The sequence below is a fragment of the Malania oleifera genome, chromosome 4 (assembly GCF_029873635.1).
Source record: "Malania oleifera isolate guangnan ecotype guangnan chromosome 4, ASM2987363v1, whole genome shotgun sequence".
Lineage (NCBI taxonomy): Eukaryota > Viridiplantae > Streptophyta > Magnoliopsida > Santalales > Ximeniaceae > Malania > Malania oleifera.
In genome coordinates, this window is record NC_080420.1 from 2,636,734 (window position 1) to 2,657,879 (window position 21,146).

Genomic DNA, 21,146 nt, shown 5'->3' on the forward strand with positions numbered 1-21,146 from the left:
TTATGACTTGTCTCAATGATTCCAAATGTTTTCTATTAATATGTTACCAAAAAAATTCAAAAAAAGAAATGATAAAATTTATGTATTACCCAGCTGATGAAATTTACTTAATGAGGGAAATTATTAAATAGACCGCGTGTACCGCATGAGTATGGACTAGCCCAGTGAGAGAGCGACAGCTCAGCACTCTGAGCTTTGGATTTATCTATTGCAAGCGTGGCATGCTGTGATTGGTCTTAATGGAATACGGACAACCCGAACCCGGTTTATATGCCGGCTTCAAACCGTGGAGGGACCTGCAAGTCAGACACACCAGATCGTCACAGAGAGAGAGACAGAGAGAGAGAGGAAGGAGAAAGAGAGAGAGAGAGTGTTTACGGTCATGGCGGCTTCGAAGCTCCAAGCATTCTGGAACCACCCGGCCGGTCCTAAGACGAGTAAGCTGACATTCGTTCGTTGTTTATTCTGTGTATCGTATTTGTGTTATTATTTTACATGTGTAATTGTGTTTTTAATCTGCGTAATTATTTGTCTGAATCATTCATTAGCCAATATTCACTTGTTCGTCTGGTTTTCGTGGTAAAATCATCGGAAGTTGGTAGCCCTAGGTTTTCGATTTCCAACTCAGTAGCGGAACAATGGGAGTGCCCGGCACATGAGTCCTGGTTGTAGGTTTTCAGCTGGTGGGAGGAATTAATATTCATCTTTTTGTTATGATGGCAAGAAAGGAAATACCTTGTCCATTCTAATGATTCAGATTCTTGCTCGAGTGATCCAAAAACTTGAGTTGGAGTGAATTATTTTCATATCCTAGGAATGGAAATGACGATACTGGGATTACCCGTTGCATTCATTACTATTTCGAGGTCCTGATGAAGCTTTGAGGAACCCAATACTTGCAAATGCATCAAGGGGATGGGATATTTTGAATTAAGTATAATGAATTTCGGATGGAAATGAAATTATGGAATTAAAAATCATGTCAATTTTGAGGAGTTGGGGGTCATGCTGAATAGAGGATTAAATGGGTAGGTAGAATAACATTTATTTTAAATCTTCTTTGGTAATTAGTTCGAATGATATGGTTTGGTCATGGGGGGATATAGATTCATGACTGCATCAATATTGAGTGATTATTGGAAAGAACTTGTTTGTGAGAAGCGAAGAGGAGGTAATGATTAGGAAAATAGAAAGGGAATGAAATAGAGCAAAATGGTGAAAAGCAATTCATGCAGCAGACTGAATAGTTGGGATAGGATTTCTTCTGTTGAATTGAGGTTTAAGAAATTGATTAGGAGATCACAAAACTCTCTCTCTCTCTCTCTCTCTCTCTCTCTTCTTGCAGGTGCTTAGACTGCATAAACTGCACGGAAACTAGAGACGTTCTTCCAAAATGCTAATGAAACAGTTCCATTTGCGTTTCGATGTGTGTGGCTGGACATCATTTGCAAACAAAACAAACAATTATATGGTGAAATTGCTGCTGGGCCTTAGGATGCCCTAAACTTCTGATTACTTTTCTTTGATGCCATCAAACATGGTTCTATTTAAATGCTTAAAGCATTGAAAGCCAAGTGGTTTAGTGGAACACTGTTTTCCTTTTGTCATAATACACATACACACACAACAGATTTGTTTGATATCAATATTTCCAGTGGTTAGCTATTGTATGCCTGATTAAATCTGTATTGCAGTTCACTTTTGGGCACCAACTTTTAAATGGGGCATCAGCATAGCTAATATTGCCGACTTCTCTAAACCACCCGAAAAACTTTCGTATCCTCAGCAAATTGGTAAGTTCTTTTTTTACAATCTTGTAAACTGCAACATAAGTATAGATGTATATGCATTTCCCACCCTTCAATGCATGTAGAATATTTATACATATATAGATGGGTAATGAAGTTCAAAGATGTTATTTTTTTGGTGGTCTTTTCTTAGCTTTGTCAGATTTATTTATCCATATTTCATCATTTAATCCTAAAATGAGTCGCTGTTTGTTTTCACGATTCTTACTTTTGTCACCCAGCGGTTACATGCACTGGTGTAATCTGGACACGCTACAGTACTGTAATTACTCCGGTAAGTTTAACTATGTGATTGCCTGGCTTTAATCAAAGAAGTTTTTTTATCAATTGCACATGATACTGTTATATAGCTCGGTGTAATTTTTGTATAAGAATTTGGTTCATAGTTTCTGTGGTTTTTTTCCTGCTGGCTGTTTTTAATTTGTGCTTATCATCCATTTGATGCTATAAGCATATGGCTGTACAAGTTTTACTTGTTGGCTCTAGCTCTATGATATTTTTAGAAGGGTATTATCCAAGCCTCTGAGTTCATTGTTTAGGTGGTTGATTTTCTCACTATAGTCATGGGATCTAGATTTCAATTTTGTTTCCTTTGTCTTTGGTAAGGATAAGAGAGAAGACATCTTAATTTCATTTTTACTGTGTGGCAATTGTTAGCACAAAACTTCTCACCTAATTTGACATGCAAATTCTTATGTTTACACTTTACAAAACCATTAATACACCTTTCCCTTTCTCCTTCAAAATAAATTTAATTTCACTCTTCACTTTATGTTAATGTTACATGCGTCAGCATTGCCACATGATTGCAAGTGAATGATATTGAGTAGATTTATTTAAGCTATTTATTTTTTGGAATAATAACTAAAAGTTATATTTAGATGATTTCTAGTAAAACTAAAATTTTAAAAGATTGATAAATGATAATACATTGTCATGATTAAGGCTGTAAATCTAAATATGAGTACTCAAAGTTATTTATGCAAGCTGATATTGCATTGCAATAACTAGAGTATAATACTTATAGCATATAATACTAATGAATTATATTTTTTGAAATTGAAATCCTAGAAAGATATTTTTTTTTTACCTAAATTTAGAATTAAAAATCTAAATTTAATGATATAATTAAGTAATATTTTAAACAAGTGGACGATACCTTACACTTGATTGTTTTGATTTGATATTTAATTATAATATATTTACCAACATATCCAATTATTCTTTAAAATAATTTTTTTATAAAAATGTTATATAATAAGCACAAGTAATTTTTATCTATCTTTTCAAGTGATGTCAGTTCTTATCATGTGACGCATGCATAAATATAAGAGCCTATTAGTAATAGATCGTTATGTGAGAGGTAGAGGTGTAAGCTATTTTGAAAGGTCAAGGGTACTATTGTCTAAAAGACGATTTTTTTTGTGATTTCTGTGTACACTGCGATTTGTTAACTAAAATTTTTAGTTTATGTTTTGTTTACTTAACAGTTGATTATTGAGTTCATTCTAATTTCAGACAAATTTTGCATTTGTTTTCTAAAGAATGTTTCTAGGTATATGATTTGTTCGTGATATGTATCTTTTAGAAGTCACATTCATTATTCATCTGAGATTATCAATTATATTAGACATTTTCCTATAGTTCTATAAGATGCCAAAGGGGTTCACTTAATCTGCATCTGTTCATTATAGATCTACTATAATCCACACTTGTAATATTGTTGCTTCCATTTTTTCTTTTCAAACAAATAGACATTCATTTTGGACCTTTTGGTATAGCTAACATTTGATTGATAGCAAGTATTAAATATAGCTATTAAATTTTTGTTCAAGTTTAGACATTATACATCCATGGCACTTTTAGAGTGAAAATTAATCAGTGCAAATGTTGCCCTTTTGGATTCATATAAGAAGCAAATCGAAGCCATATAAAATGTTTTTCCAGTTAAATCTTAATCTTTTTGAAATAATGTTTTAAGCATAGTTTTAAATCATGGTAGCGGGTAGCATAACGTAACGGTAATGGGTGTAACGGGAAGTGGGAGTAGCGGATGTTACCTAACGGGAAGTGGGTGTAATGACCATGAATTTTTTTGAAGCACGCACAACCTTATGCATATTAGTGTACTTACATGTTTTAAGCTTTTAGCCCTTCTTAGAAGTAGTTCTAGTGTATTTTGGATCATTTAGTTCGTGTAACTAAGTTATTTGCTAAGGGCAACAAGTTTACATTTGTTTTAAACCACCATTGATAGAAAAATTACGTCTGCGCGTATTTATACTTCTCATTGTTCTTATTTGTGATAAATTCTTATGTGTGCTAAATTAATTAATAAAAAAAAATACATTATACACTCCATTAATCTATTAGACACATAAGACATACGAATAATACAAATATAAAATAGTTAGAAAAGAAAGAAGGTTGAAGTTGAAAAATATAGAACATAAATATTACATTACTAATATTATCAAAATAAAATATTTTCCTAACAAGTTAGTGTTTTCAAATTGTTAATTAATGCATCTATTGTGAGTATTTAAAGAAATATTAAATTTTGTATCATTGTCATCCTCATTATAATCTTTTCCCCCTCTTGCCACTAGGTATATTGAGAACGATATATGAAAGAGAGGGAAAAAGTGAGAAAAAAAAAAAGTAAAAGATAAAATAATTTTTTGGTGTAACAGTCCTGTAGCGATTATGTAATAGCCATAGCAGCCTTTACGTAACGGTCGCGGTTCGTAACGGCTGCTATGGCCGTGATTTTTCTTCCCACTAATTTCGCAATGTGTAACGGTATCGGTAACCCAAAAAATCGTTATGTAACAGTCGTAGCCTTTATTTAAAACCATGGTTTTAAGTGCAATTTTTTTCTAATGTAAGTGAAAATTCAATCTTTTTTGGAATTTTTTATAGGATAAGGATATTTTTGTCCATAAATAATTTACATTATTTGTACTTTTATATGACATACATAATAGATATAGATTTCTTTGTTTTGCAGAAAGTATTACGTGTGTGTGTGTGTGTGTGTGAGAGAGAGAGAGAGAGAGAGAGAGAGAGAGAGAGAGAGAGGGAGAGACTCTTTAGTTTTAAAAATAATTTTTAGGAAAATCATCCCAACATGTTTTCTTTTTCTTTACTATTCTTTATTGTTATTATTATTATATATATAATTTTTTTTTTTTAAGTGGGGCAGGTGTTGCTTCTCACAAGCACTTGAATTGCTTTTTTTGGATGAGAGAAAAAAGAATTGAAACAAAATACAATAGGATGAGCACAAGGTGTCCTCAAAGAGCAATGATCTACAACAAAAAACAAGTTTCCACTATCCCATGATAAACATGGACAAATTGAGCAGTCCTTAAAAGTCTCTCATATTCCTCTCATGCCAAAGAGACCATGCAATAGTAAAAATTGCCCCGTCCTTAAAAGGCAGTCGTTTCTTCTTGATCCAAAACCTCAATAATTCATGAGCAGGAGATCTCTCATGCTCTGAGGCGCCACCCAAGCTTCTATGAGATAAGAGGAGAGCATTCCAAAAATATGTTGCCACCTTACAATGAAGAAAAAGGTGAGCATTCATTTCATTGGACTTGCCACTCATCAAGCACATGTCGGGACTGTGAGACATGTAAGGCCTTATTATTTCTAGCATGCCATGCTTATAATTGTGCTTCTTTGTTGTTTTCAGTTTTACCTAGAGGATTTCTTATCCTTCATTCTTTGTAATTATGCTTTTCATTAATAGATTCTTTTTTCTATTAAAAATAAAAAATAAAAAATCACAATCTAGGTGAGGGCCTGAATATTTGAAGGAACCTGAGCCTTTCAAGGATATGGCTCCAAGGGAAAAAAATTGGTGGAAGGGGTTTTTTAGGAGATGTGAGAAAAATGAATTTGAAGAGAATAGCCCCGAAGAATCACCCTCCCAATTTCTCTTCCTCTGTATTGGAGGGAGCAAAGTAGTCCAACACGCGTAACCAAGTGGTAAGTTCGTCAATATCTCCTTCACTGAGATTCTTAAAGAAATGGAAATCTTACAAGAGAGAGCCCTCCCCTGAAGAAAAAAAAGAGCTAATAGGTGCATTTTAGGGGAGAAAAGAGCTTAAACAATCGAGACACCTTCAACTCCAAAGAATCCTCACCTGCCCAAACATGCTCCTGAAAGCAAACCTTGATTCTTTTTTCTTACTTTGAATTGGGTAACAAGAATTGATATGCTATTTGGGACATAAACTAAGGGCAAGCATAAGAAATAATGGCACTTCCTTGAGTCCCCACCCAATTTGATGGAGCTTGTATGTACTTTTGATGACCTTGTGCCATTGGGAGCTTGCTTCCAAAAGAAACCTTCACAACCATTTACCAATTAGGGTGATGTCTTCGAATACCGCATTTCCAAGCCCTAGTATCCTATCAGTTTTGAGTTTTCTAACAACCTCCCAACTAACTCTCTTACTTTCCCTGGTTTATATGCCGCCTTCAAACCTTACAAAATTTAGCAACATTGCTCTTAAGAAACAACATGGTGTCTTTTGCCAACTGGAGGACACCTCCACTTCCACCCTCCCCACAAAAAGGCTTCTAATCGCCTCCAAACCTTGAGCACGCATGGGCATCCTACTTAAGGTGCCCACCACTAGTGCTAATAGAAAAGGAGACAATGGGTCCATTTGTCTAAGCTCCTGACTTGCTCTAAACCACCTCTAGGTTGACCATAGACGATAGCTAACACATTGGTTGAGCTCAAGCAACCTCTGATCCACTTCTCCATCCTCAAAACTTTTTGTCCACATTGATTTATCCAAGAAGACCTAATTTACCGTTTCATAGGCTTTTCCAAATCTAGCATAAGCAACAACTCCCTCCTCCCCCTCCTCCTCACATCCCCAACCACCTTGTTACCGACAAGCACGATGGCTAAAATTTTTCTGTCTCGAATAAACACCAATAAAGCCATGGTTGTTGTATCCCCGAAGATCTCTCTAGATCTATGAGCTGAGACCTTGGAGAGAATCTTGTAGATCCTAGTGACAAGGCTAATAGATCTCTCCTTCTTGGGGATTAGAGCGAAGAAGATAGAATTCACACTATTACCCAGCCCCCATTCAAATGAAGCTTCTCAAAAAACTTCGAGATGTCAACCTCCCAATTCTCTTAGGAAAATTCCATTGTGAACCCATTGATTCTAGACCTTATCTCTACTCATCTTAAATATTGTGTTCTTAATTTCTTTGGCTTTGAAAGGCTTCTCAACCCACTAAGAAGAACCCTCCTCAATAAGGCTCCAATCGTAATCCACCACCATCAATATGTTCAAAAGCTCCTCATAAAACAATTGTTTATAGAAGCTGGTAATCTCATCCCCAATCTGAGAGTGCCCCCTCACCAAAATCCTTGATTGTGCATCTAATTCTTTGATAAGGCTTTTCCTACTTCTTTTGCACTCCACCTTATGGAAAAAGCCAATGTTGTGATCCCTCTCATTGACCCATTTCACCTTCGCTTTTTTACTCCAACTCAAGTCCTCGCTCAAAAAGAGCACCGCTAACTCATTGTAGAAAGAAGATCTCCTTGCCCTAGCCTCCTTATATAAATAAAAGTTCACTCCTTAAGTCTATCCAACCTAATAATTTCTAAGAAGATGTTTATCGTCTCTTATATTCCAAAGATCACTTTATTCCATTGTTTCGCCTTTTCCTTGATTTGTTTCAGTTTTTTCATTAATTTATATCCCTTCCAACCCTGAACCTGACACTCACCCCACCATTTTCTCATGCACTTCTGAAAGGAAGGATGTGTCAACCACATATTCATGAAACCGACAGGAGTGGGCCCATTGAATCATGTTGGACTCAAGGGGCAGAGAGCAGTGGTTAGAGGAAGGTCTAGGCAGAATTCCCTGCACTAAATGTGGAAAAGTGTCTTTTCACATATTGGTGAGCAGGAATCTACCAATATGAGAGGAAGAATGTCTATCTCCTTGAAATTAGGATGTATTCCCAAGAGGGGGGTGAATTTGGTTATTAAAAATTTATTTGCGGAATTTCTATTTACTTTAACCCTTAGTTAAACTTCACTAATTATACAAACAAGATATCTAAGCAGCGACCGTACTATACCAATAAGGAGTCCTAGATATGAATATGAATTTGTATATGAAATCCAAATGTATAAGACAAAATCAAACTTCAAGAAATTCAGTTAATCAATTTTTCAGAGTTTAATTTTCAGCAATTCTCAATGATGTATTCAAGAAAACAAATCCAGCGATTCAACCTTGAATATCTTGCATTTTATGCTTTAATAGTATAATCAATATCAAGATCAACAATAGACAATGATTTCCTTAAAAATAATTTCAGTAAGTCAAGTTGTTTTTATTTTAGCACTTAATCTTTAATTAGAAAATCAATTACAACTATTTTACCTCAACTTATTTAATCACGAATTCAGAGTTATAAGCTTGTCTGAATTTTTAGTTTAACAATTCAATCATACATGTGATATATAATCACAACCAAAACTTAGGTTCAGCGAGTTCCAATATTCAACAAGTTCACAATACGCAGTAAGATTTCTCTTTTCAGCAAGTTCTCAAATATTCAGCACGTCATCAAATATTCAGCGAGTACTCAATGAGATTAAAACATACACGCAGGTTATATCTTGCAAAAATTAAAAGAGTAGGGGAAGAAGAGCTGAACACCGTATTTTTTACAAGTTTCGGCCGTAGTCTATGTCCTTGCCTCAAGCAACCCACTATGAGGATTCATTTACCACTTCGTTACCAAGTGAAGTAAACCTCTCTCCATTCAAGGTGGAGTTCGCCTCTCTAACGAGAAGACCCCTCTCGCTAGGCATCGATTCAAAATCCTTGAATCTTCAAAAACAACACAAACAAAGCAAGATTGCTTGTACAAAAGAATACTTCTCAATAGAGCATATTAGTACACGTTAGAATCACAATACTTCAAATAAAACAATATAGAAGTTGAAGCTCGAAAGTATATCACCAGAAATTTGATTAAAGAGTGAGTTTCGAAAGATCATATCAGAGTTTCGTGAGTTTGCAGCAAGAACACAACAGCCTCTTCAGAAAAATATCCCAGCAGTATAACCAGAAAGTTATGAAAGAATGTGTGTCATGCCATTCTCTCTTCTTACCCTAATGTGCGAGAATATTAAGTTTAAATAGTGCACTAGGGTTTCAAAAAGTTTCCCTCAAATTTTCTCTCAATTTGGAAACCAATCATGCAAGTTTTGGAAAAAAGATCAATGATGTTAATCGTTTAAACATATACATCAATCGACTGGACTCGAAGGGTCAGTCGCCTAGGTTTATTTAAAAGTAGCGCATTCTGAAAGTTAAAATGGGGTCAGTCGACTGGTCCGAGTAGGTCAATCGGTTGTGCCTATTCTGTTTGCATGTTTTTGAAGTTAGTAGCACTTCAGTCGCCTGTTGAAATATCATTAGTCTCCTGACCCTTCAGCAACACTTTGTTTTTCAATGTTTTGGTTCCAAACTTAAATTCATACTTTGGAAAACTTAATTTGGACTTTAAGAAAATATTTTCCATGCGTTCTCTAAGTCCATGATATATCCTAGGAGCTTCAATCATCAATGTTGAAATTTGAAGTACTTACATGAGACTTTCACATGATAAATCTATCTAAGTTCCTAAGTCATCATGTGATGAAGCTTCTGACATTCTTTTGAGCTTTAAGTGAATCTTTAATAATCTTCATACCCCTCATGACTTGAAACTTAAAGTTCATCATGGCTCATAGCTTTTAGTGTGATTTTCATTCAAGCTCTTCAAGTATATCCACTTGATTTTATAACAACACTTAAACCCTAAAATTTAACTCAAACAACCATGTTAACTAACATTGATTTGTTACTGTCAAAACGAGATCAAGGCTTGTTAGGCCAACACTCATTATGCCTACCAGGTACAGCGGCCATTACTTAAAAGGATGTCCCTAAGCCCGCAATCCTGGATAAGAAAATCAAGCTTCCTCATACTCATAGAGATCCTCAAATCCCTTAATTTATCTCTAAAACATTGAATAAAATTCAACACCCCCGTCTCTCGGGGACCCAACCCAGACTATAAAGACCAAAAACAGCGACTAACTCGTTCCAGAAGGAGTTTCTCAAGGATGATGAGTTCAAACCATAAACTAGCGTGAACAACCACTCCCCGACCCCTCTAACATCTAAGAAGACCGACAAGGAGAAAGGCCTCTTGAGGAATATATAATGAAGCCCACGCATGGTTCGAAATTGCGGTCGCGGGTAACGTTGCGTAATGGTTGTGGGTGTCGCAGGTCACAGGAGATGCGGGTGTTACGTAACAGGAAGCGGGCGTAATGGTCGTGAATTTTTTTCACACATGCACAACCATGCCAAAATCAAAAAATAAGCATGAAATCCATTAATACATGATTTTTAATGAATTTTGAAGGCTTGCATTCAACCTACAAATGCTTTTTAATAGGCATTATGATTTTTATACTAATTTGGTGCGTTGTTTACAAAAAAAAAAAAAAAGCATATTTTTTTATAATTTACATTACTTTAATGAGTAAAAAGATGTAGAAATGTAATTAAAATGAAGAATCAATTAATTAAAGTCATAAAGTTACTGAAAATGAATCAATAGACTCAATACTCAATATATACATTACACATACATGAATTTAAAAAGTGATTAATATCAAATATCAATAAATAGTTGAAAATACATGAATACAATATTACAAATTTATAACATAACACATGTCACCACCAAAAAGAATGACGTGGAGGGTCTTCATAATTTGCATCTGTATCTTGAGATTGAGATTGAAAATTATCTCCCCATCCTCGTGGAAATACATAGCTAAATAAACCCAAGTTTGCGTCTCAAAAGTAAGGTGTAGTCCCAAGAGGGGGGGTGAATTGGATTTTAAAACTTTCTTTTAATTCCTTTTGATAATTCTTAAACTTCTTTTATTTCTTTTAAACAATTCTTAACTTGTTTGTTTAACTCTTTAATCACAAAAGAACTTAGATTCTTTTATCCAATCAACAATATTATTGCTTAGCCAAACAACTAATCAATCATTCAACCAAATAGTCAAGCCAATCAATCAATCACAAATTAAAAGTAAACAATCAAACCAAAATTAACACATACACCACTTTGGCAATGTAAGCACTTAAAATAGTTTGTTTGTTTAAGAGCCCTGTATATATGAAATTTGTACTTGCTGATATAAAGCCCTATATTGATGGTTTTGCTTCTTCAATATGATGTGCAATATAACATCCAATCAACACAATATCTACACTCTTCTCAATATTCAAAACTCAACTAAACTCTCAGTTAATTTATCTTTCGGATGTTAACCAAATAACGTACTCCCGTATAGTTTCCGCAAGATATGGTTTAACCAACGTACTCCCTTTCGGTTTCCGCAACCCAAATCAAAATTAAACTTTAAGTTTACTTGATTCCCAAATATACGTAGTATATATGATTTTCAATTTAAATCATCCGTGCAATTTAAATATGTACTGAAAATAAAGAGTAGGGAAAGAAAGAGTGAGACGGAGATTTTTACGAGGTTCGGCTTATACCCAGCCTATGTCCTCGCCTTTGGTAAACCACCAAAGGATTCACTAAACCTGTTCCTTTAACGGGCGGAACAAACCTTTACAACACTCCTTGGTTAAGGCTAGAGCCCGCCTTCTCCAAACGATGGCCCCTCGTTCGGTCACTCCTTAACTAGGCTAGAGTTCGCCTCTCTAAGCAATATCCCCTTGCTTAGCCAACGATCCAAACAACCCTTGGAATCGTCAATCTACAAGATACAAATCAAATATTTGTGTACAAAGAATTTGCTCCTAAAAGAGCTGATTAGTGCAACAATTCAGAACTTTAATATACTTCAAAGTAAATAACAATATGGAAATTAACTTGAAGCTCAAGGAAGTATATCACCGATTAATTCTTTCAATGATTGAAAGATTTAAAATTTGTAGTACAATTCTGGTGGAAGAAGATCTGCAAAAACTCAGTTAAATTCGTGCAAGTTGAAAGCAAGAGAAAGCCTTGAGAATTTGAGAGCAATTGAGAGAGATTTTGAATTTTTGTAAAATTTGAATTCTTGGTATATTGATTCAATGATCTTTGAGGCGACTTTAAAAGGTATGTAACTTGATCCCTAAGTGACTTGGAGTATTTCCCAAGTTTTCACAAAGTTTGAGCCCCAAGCAAACCATTTAAAAAATGTTTTTGTTGAGTTTTTTTAAATTCTGTTCGAGTGGTAGTCGCCTGCCAGGACACAGCCAGTCGCCTGGCTTGACCACCCAAGCATCTGTCATGGTTCAGGTAGTTTACTGGTGGAACACAACATTGCTATCAGCTTCGAGTACCCTTCAGTCTTTTGGTCATAACTTTTACTGTATAATTCCAAATTTGACGAGCTTGGTGTCAAACGAAAGCTAAGAGAAAATCTTACAATTTTCATGGCGAACACTTTTTAAAATAAGGAATTTTTGATAGAGAAAAATGCACCTCAATGCGGATGTAGAAAAATTAACAGCATTTGAAAAATCCTCTTTTTGGTGTTTTTCATTCCAAAAATGATTTTAACCTTTCTGAAATAATTTTTGACCTTATAAAAATATTTTCCAAGTATGTTAAAAGGTATCTAGGTCCAATAAATTAACCTAAGAGTTTCATGTATCCATATTGAATTTATTTGAAATACTTACATGAAATTTCCTATAAACTCTTTCAAATTTTCAATTCTTGAATTCCTTGAGGTCTTTATGCTTGCTTCATCTTTCTTTAAGCTTTCATCAAGTTCTCTTTAATCCTCATGCTCTCATGATCTTCAGGTTTTATCTTTAAATCTATTTTTGAATCCATGCTTTAAGCTTCATATTGATCATCCTTCTTTGAAATATAAGCTTTCATGAATTCTTGCATTCATTATTGAGTCCTGAAAATACGTCACTTAAACAAAACATGTTAAGTTCTACTTGTTTGTTAGCATCAAAACAAGATGTTAAACCTTGTAAGGCCAACAACATCATTTTATTGTTGCTCTTGAAAATGTACTGGTGGTGAAAATCCAACTGATTTAGGGGGTGCATAATCTCCTCTTTGACCATATCCTGAATAATGTCCATAAGTTGGGGCCAGGGCTGGCTCTGGATAGTGTGTAGAAGAAGACTCACTAGATCCTGAGATTCCTAATCCATTAGTATAAAAACGTGAGTCATGAGATGCATAATGTGGATATGCTGGATGAGATCCATATGATTGTAATGAGGAACCATCTAAACTAAAGTATCCAAAATTACGAACCACACCATATGAATCTTCAACAAAATCACTAGGGTCACCACGAGCACTCCTTCTCCTGGGTTGTGAAGATTGGTTCCCTGGAGGAATACCAAAGTCATAATTTTCAGGTATGTCATGTAATCCATAACGATCAGGAGGATGTATATCCCTTACAAGTGATGTCCCTGTGTCATATCCATAATTATATTCTACACCGCTGCCACCACTACCACTCCTCCAACCCTAGCTCAAGCACCACTATTACCATCATCATCACTTGGTGGGCTCAAACCAAGATTGTCATCACTTTGTATACATTCAGGGCTTGAACTGAAATCATCATGCACGTTTATTGGTGGTTGATCACCTCCTTCTATAGTACCACCAACTTCTTCATTTAACCAATTTGAATTGTCCTGACCGTCGAGTAGTGGTGTCTCTCTCTCCTCTAACCATTGGCTTAAAGGATCATCTTCTTCGAAAATGTAGTCCAAATTGATAGGATTGAAACCCTCTTCAATTTCTTGTTAGCTTCTTCTCATTGTACGTCTTAACTTTAATCTCATGTTGTAATGTACGAAAACAAGTTTTTGTAGTCTCATGTACTTTAATCTATTTCTTATTTTCGTATGGATGAGACTAAAGGTGCTCCAATTACACTCACAGTTCGAAGCTGATGTGGTTTGGCTAAGAACTCTAATTGCTATTCTTTGGAGCTCAGGAGCTCACAAGCCATAATGAATCCACCATTCGGTTGCATGAATAATTAAAAAGAGTTTTATGTCAGTATAGCTTATATTTCAAAAGTCAAATTTGAACATAAAGAGAGAAAATAGAGTCATTCATCCATTATTTAGCTATATAGCCTATATTTACTAAGATTTGTTTGTTTCACTATCCTTTGAGCCAACGGGGTTCCTAAAGTCTCTTGCCTATCTCGATATAGCAACAACTAAAAAATGATGATTGTGAAATATAATTAATTAATTAGATGTATTAATAATTATTCTTGAAAGTATTACAAAATACTAGAACAATTCATTATTCAATTTAATGGAACCAGTACTTACTTGATTAATAACCCGAATTTGAGTATCTATATCAGGTATCAACTTGGTTATCACTTTTTTAACCCATCCATGACTTTTCTAGCAACTTCAGGAGAGGGTAGGGCACCATAAAGAAATTGTGGGTTCAAAAAACATCCTACAATTAAATTTAGAAACATATTAATCAATAGTTTTGCAATGCAACTATGCATAATTTAAAAGTTAAAATAATAAGAAATTGTATTTGATTTACACTTACTAGCAGCGTATAAACTTGGTGCAACTGAAAACTCCACCGATTGTCAATAGTTTTCCAATAGTCTTTGTAAAACCGGCAATCTTTTTGAATGGTCAACTTCGCCCTATCAATTGTCTCGTATATGAAACCCATGGTTAGTTTTTCATCACCATCAACTAATTTAAGAACTTTCACTAAGGGTTCTTGCACTTTAATTATATCAGAAACCTTTTGCCCAAACTCTTTGCATAAGATAATCTTCTTCGAATCATATGCTGGGCCTGATTTTGCCATCCCAAACTTTGAGTTATTCCAAGCATCAGATGTAAACATTTCTCTTAATGCTTGTTTATGCCTGACAATAGTCTCCAAAGCAATGAAGTTGGTGGCAAATCGAGTGATGGCGGGGCGAAGTAACTCTCTATTATTTGTGAATTTCATGATGAAATTCATTGTCTATGTGTGGTTGTAAATAGAGGAGGTTATTGTTCTTGCATCTTCTAAGACCTTCTTCATGTTACTTTTCTTACCACTATCATCAAGAATAAGGTCCATGCAATAAGTTGCACATGCTGTCCAATAGAGAATGGACCTCTTCTGCATTAATAATTTTTCTCCTGCCTTCATTGCAGCTTCATTATTAATCACTACTTGGACAACATTCTCCTCTCCAATTTGTTCAACTAGCTCGTCCATTAATCTGAAATGAAATTATAGATTCAATAATTACTACTATTTAATTAAAAACATACAAGTCTAGAATACTATTTGCATATACAATTAAAATTAGAAAATTACCTAAAATAATATTCAACTGTTCTGCTTGGCATATCAGAGGCATCAATTGATTTATGAAACACGGTGCCTCTATCGCAATACTAAAAAATTTATAATGTGTTTTCTAGTTAGTCCTCACCAACCATCACACACAAGGGTTACACCTTTCTCCTTTCAAATTCCAACAAAAGAAGTTATATAATTTTTCATTTCTTGATACTCTTGCTCCAAATAAATTTTAGATATCTCATAGGGTGATGGACCCTTCACCCCCTTTCCAACCTCTGCAGCAATATCAAGCATAGGTTGCATAAATAGAGAGTCTGCTACATTTGCTGGAATCCAATTATAAATTAAGAATTTTTCAATTATTTTTCCTAATTTACTTCTTAAACCTTTTAGTAACTTAGTGTTGATTTTTGGTTGTTTTGCACTCTTGCTTCTTTCTAAAATAGGATCCATTGCTTTTAGTCTAGTTTCAGGGGCATCAGGATCGATCCATTGTCGTCCACTACCTCTAGCTTCTCAATCACTATAAGATCGAGCTCCTGCTCTATTGAAACCACTGGTAGCACCACTGCCAAAGCCACCTCCCTCTTCATAAATATTACCCCCTCCAGTTGTTCTTGCTCGAAATCTTTATCTCTTTTCTCATTATTACTGTGATCCTATGCTTTCTTGTTGAGCAAATCTCATACTTTCTTCCTCCAAGTCATCTTCATCGCTCAAATTCTCAAAATCTCCTCTAATTAAGGCTTCTGCTTCTTCTTGCCTTTTTTGTTTTTCTATTTTCTTCTCAGCTTACTGTTGTAGATGTTTCATCATTTGTTCTCTTACTTGTGTAGTCACATTTGAGCATCCAGTTACTTGACCCTTTTTGTGTGCAAGTGTTGTTTCAAGCGTGTAATGCCCCCTTTAATTATCTTCCCACATAACTTACACATAATAACGTTTCTATTACCGTCCACCGCAATACCAAAATGTCATCCAATATCCTCACTAGGTAAGTTCTCATTTCCTCTATCACGTGACATATTGATAGACTTAATTTGATGATCTCTACACAAAACATAGAGAAAATACCAAGTCACAACCTTTCTTAAAAAATGATAGGTATGATACAATTAGTAATTTAGTAAATATTAAATAATAAGTACTAAATAATTCTTCTAATTTTAAATACTTATTAAGTAAAAATAAAATATAATAAGTAATGTTTATTTAAAATATTTAAATAAAAAATTTGTAAAATATTAGATATTTTATTACAAAAATATATATATTCCTTTATCTTTAAAAAGATATTTTCATTATTTTTTATAACTTGATTATATTTTCATTTATAATTATAAGAAATTGACATTGTAATTTTAAATGTGAAAAAGACTTTTGCTCTACTTTCATATACATCACAGCATCACTAATAGAGATCCATACAATACAAATTGACTATTTAACTTTTTAAGCATTTTCTCAGTATATGAATTAAAATAATTTTTTTCTACAAATTCCAGTAGTAAAAATCAGAATTATTAATGTATTAACTATTAGGTTAAAATTTTGTTTATTAAGTTATCAATTTTTACTTTATTTGATAACTAAAAACAAAAAATAGATCATGTAAAGATTTATTTTACCTAATTTTAAATTTAAGGTCAAAATGATGTTTTAAAACTTAAAAAATATTAATAAACAGGAAATATGTGATGGAATTAGATTTTCATAATTACCTTCCAAAAAATGTAAGACAATTAAAATATTTATAAATTAAGAAAATTTTATTTTACATAATTATTGTTGACTTCTAATTTTTTACTCTATTAAATTACTTTTTTTCTAATTCAATTTAACATACATAATTTACAACAAAATATAATTTAAAAAAAAAAAAAAAACATAATGAAAAGTTTAAGACTTAAGTGCAGTGGGTGTTGAGTGTCGACTGATTTTTTAAAGCTTATCTCATACGTTGGAGATGAGCAGAGAGTCTAAGACCGAGAAAGGGGACTCAGAGGAGCCTTGAAGCCTCGAAGGAGCGAAGCACGAACGACCGATGACTCCAAGCTCCGAAGCCAAAATCGAAGGGCTGGCTGGTGGCAAGTGGCGACTACTGGCGGAGGGAACTGCCGAAGAGCTATCGGCGACTCGCAGAGGCGGCGGAGCTGCTGCAGACCTGTCGCCTGCAAGTCTGCAATTCCTGCAAGGCTGTGAAGATGAGTAGATCTGCTCACTCTCAGGCTTTGAAGAAGTGAAGCCTTCTTATTTAACTTCGGCCAACAAAATTTCGGGGGAAGTTTTTTACTTTGCAGTTTGCTCTTTGAATGTTAGATAGTTAGATTGAATGACATAGGAGTGGTTGGGAGAGGGGGAAAGCAACACTGCAGCAGAAATCCTGCTTTAGGGATTTAGATTTCTGCAAGCTGTCAGCCATGTAACGGTCCGTTACGAAGTGTAACACTGGGTAACAGCCGTTACGGACTGTTACGGCTGTGAATTTTTTCCAAACCGCATTATCAGCCCGTATCGGTTTCGGAGCCTTAGATTTCCGTTACGTATCGCGTAACGGCTGTTATTTTAAACCATGAGCCCACCCTCATGTCCTAAGCCACAATTTGACCCACAGGCACCACAAAAGAAGGTAAAGCCACCCAATCATTCCTAGAGTGTCATGTTCTGCTGAAAAAGAAAGTATCTACTTCAATTTAGTTTCTTGAAGAAACAAAATATAAGGACTATCCTTTTCTACTAATTCCTTAACCCCCTCTTCTTACCCTCGCCCCTAGCCCTTTTTAAGATTTTGGGAGAGGATCGTATTTCACCCTCTTAAGGGCCCTTGAGGACTTGCTTCCTTTGTCCTAATTAGCCAATGGCACCAATCTATCCTACTCCTTAATTTCTTAGCCCTTCTCCTCTCGCTAGACTTCCCAGACCTCAACCCCATCACCCTCCTCTAGGATTCACCCATTTCAAACCCAGCTCATCCAGGAGATATTGAGCTGCCTGTTTTTCTCTCTCATCATCTAAGTGGTCCACAGTTTTGGATTCTGCTTTGGTTGACTTCCTATGGGACAAAGGTGACTCAAAGTTTTTATGAGACACCAACAAAACTGGGGAATTACTATTGGAAGAAACATATTTACCTGCAGGGCCTCTGGAATGCCGTTTTCAAGCTCTGATGTTGCCAAAATTGAGAAGAGTAAGGCACAAAGGTATTATCCATTTGCTGCTGATCTGCAAGTTGTGCTTGAACTGCGAGGTTAGATGAGCATCCATATAAATTTTTAGTTCCTAAGTCATGGCATGTCATATTATCTTCCAAAATAATATTTATCAGAAAAAAGCACAAAAGAATATTGTGTAAAAAGGTGATTTACTGATTCTATGTACAGGATATACTATCCGGGGTTAGAGAGTCAGCAAGCTGCTGTCAGTGGATTGATTAGATTTTTCCTACGATGTCCTGCTCATTCCTCCATGTGAGTAGATTGCTTCTCCAGTTGGCTGGATTGAGCAATAATGGTATCCTTTTGGGAAACTAGGTCATGTGGATATTAGTTGCTTTTGTAAGAACTTTGATTGATCAGTGCTCTTTGCTTGATCTAGAGTATGCACCAGTGTGCCTTTCGAGAAGAACTTATAATGTGGGGCTCTTGAAAATTCTTAGGAGAAAGGCTAGTTTAAACTTTTATTAAAAGGGAATCCTGGGGTTGCAGTGTGGGTGGTGGTGCAGTATATCCCTCTGTGGTCCTTATCTGTTTTAATTGACAGTTATTCTTTGTTTATTCTATGTTATGGATTAAGATTTCTTTATGATTACAATACATCTTTTTTCTTTTTGTATTAAATGCTAATATTTATTGACATATCACAGACCAAACGTAACCTTTCCATAGTGCTTTGATTTCTCTCATCTTTCTTATGGACCATTTATGCCTTCTTTGTCCTTGTTTTTCATGTTGCTGCTTTGTATTTTTTTTTTTTTTTTTCATCCCTTGCTTCTGTTATGAAGGAGATCTCTTATTTCTTTCTCATCTTTTTTTAGGAACTAGTATACTCTTTTTTTTTCCTTTATTTGTTTACCTTGCCCAAAGGAAATAGAAAAAGCGGAAAAATATGGAGCCCATTTCTTTTTCCGTCCTGTATTGCTACCTATTTTGCACTTGCGAAGGATTTTATTTTGATCTTGGTTCTGCTTATAATTTCCCTGGGATGAACATGGTTGATTTTAATTCTTGGTTTGTCTTACTGGATTGCAGAAGAACTGGAATCTTTTCAGCGTAAATGTTGCAATGGCTGGTACCGGCCTCTACCAACTTTCACGTAAAATTCGGTAAGCTTAAATGTTTTCTTTTCTTTTTTTGTTCATGTTGGTCAGTTGGTGATAGTTTTCAGACGTAACTTGGTAATCAAGTAATCCCACATTTTAGTTGGTGAGAAAGAACATTGATCATCAATTATTTATTTATTTATTTATAATGAAGGGCATGATTGCAAATTAAAACCAGCTACCCCCACGCATGGTGGGGTGGCTCTACGGAGTCATTTGCACCTAGTAAGATTGAAGCTATAAGGATTTATCATTCCCAAGGCACTTGTAGTGCCTTTCCTCACCATGAGGTTACTGCTTGCGGTTGTTGTCAATACCTAACAGTAGCAATGGAAGAGAGCTAGATATACCGAGTCCAATTGAACATTTTGGATTACACAGTGGTTGTTTAGGGTTCTATAGCTGATTAAATTGATTGCTATAGTCTTTTTCTCCAATTTTTGTTTTTCTTCATTGTCAATTATTGGTAATATGATTTTTTATGAACTCGTCACATTTTCAGGCACGATTACCTTTCCGACACAGAAGCTGCTGTTGCAAAGGAATGATGACAATTGCCTTGATAAACTTCCCTTTGTATCCTGGGGTTTGTTGGCCCCATTTGCTTTCTTCCCTTGAATTAAGTTCATAATCATATTATTAGCTTTTTCCCCCTTCACAGAGGCTAAATATGGTTTGAGTGATGGAGTGTGAATATGGTGGCGGCACGACCATTTTCAAAATGGGTAGCTGAACAGTTTCGTTAATCTATTGTTAGAATTTTGTTCAATTCCCTGTGTGGTTTATTTTTCCACTTCCACCATGCTATGGCAATTTGTCATCAATAAAGACCCAACTCAGCCAGGAAAATTAATGACTTCGTTAAACCATCCTAAGGGATTCATTCAGAGATTTGTCTTGAATTTTGCACTCTCTGCCTTTGTTCATGTGCATGGATTTTTTTTTTTACCCTCCAAAGGAGAGTTAAGGAGCTCAAATATTGCCTTTTATAGTTGATAAATTGGACACATTTTCTATCTCTTTGAAGTACTGAAATGGAAGAAAGTTTTTCATAAATCTTGAATTTGTGAGCTTGGAGCTTGAACTTTGGATTTGTATTTGTGTTCATGTGAAATTACATTATTAAAATTCACACTTAAATTGATTGGTAAAGATGATGAACTCTTACATGGTCGTGTTCAAGCATGGACATTTTTCCTTTGATAATCAGGATAGTTTCTAGAAGAATGGTTTGGAGTAAACAATACGTGGAATTCTTTGTTACAGCCTGCTTGCTCGTCTGTACCTTTTTGTGTTTCTGCATGACCAAATGCAATGGCTGTAAGGAATACAGATTAAGAATTACGACACACAATGCAAACCGTTCTACAGTTTACATGGTTGATAGCCTTCCAAAGTTGCCATTATTGGGATTCATACCTGTACTTGGTTGCCAAATTATGTGGAACATGCACCAATTGGAGCTTCAATCTCTGCTAGTACATGTCTTGCAGCATAAAGATCATCACTAACTCTTCATTATTAATCCTTTTGTTAGCATCAAGGGAGTCCATTAGTGGTTGATGTAAATAGGTGAACACCAATTTGATCCAA

General features: G+C 35.0%; 1 protein-coding gene across 1 annotated transcript; it reads left to right on the forward strand.

Moving 5' to 3' along the window:
* The first annotated feature begins 298 nt into the window (after nucleotides 1–298).
* Nucleotides 299–20,440, forward strand: LOC131152873 (mitochondrial pyruvate carrier 4). The gene is made up of 5 exons (XM_058104806.1): nucleotides 299–437; nucleotides 1,695–1,793; nucleotides 2,030–2,082; nucleotides 19,483–19,556; nucleotides 20,056–20,440. The coding sequence occupies exons 1-5, from the start codon at nucleotides 383–385 to the stop codon at nucleotides 20,099–20,101; spliced, it is 327 nt and encodes a 108-aa protein (XP_057960789.1). The 5' UTR covers nucleotides 299–382; the 3' UTR covers nucleotides 20,102–20,440.
* The last annotated feature ends 706 nt before the right edge of the window (nucleotides 20,441–21,146 follow it).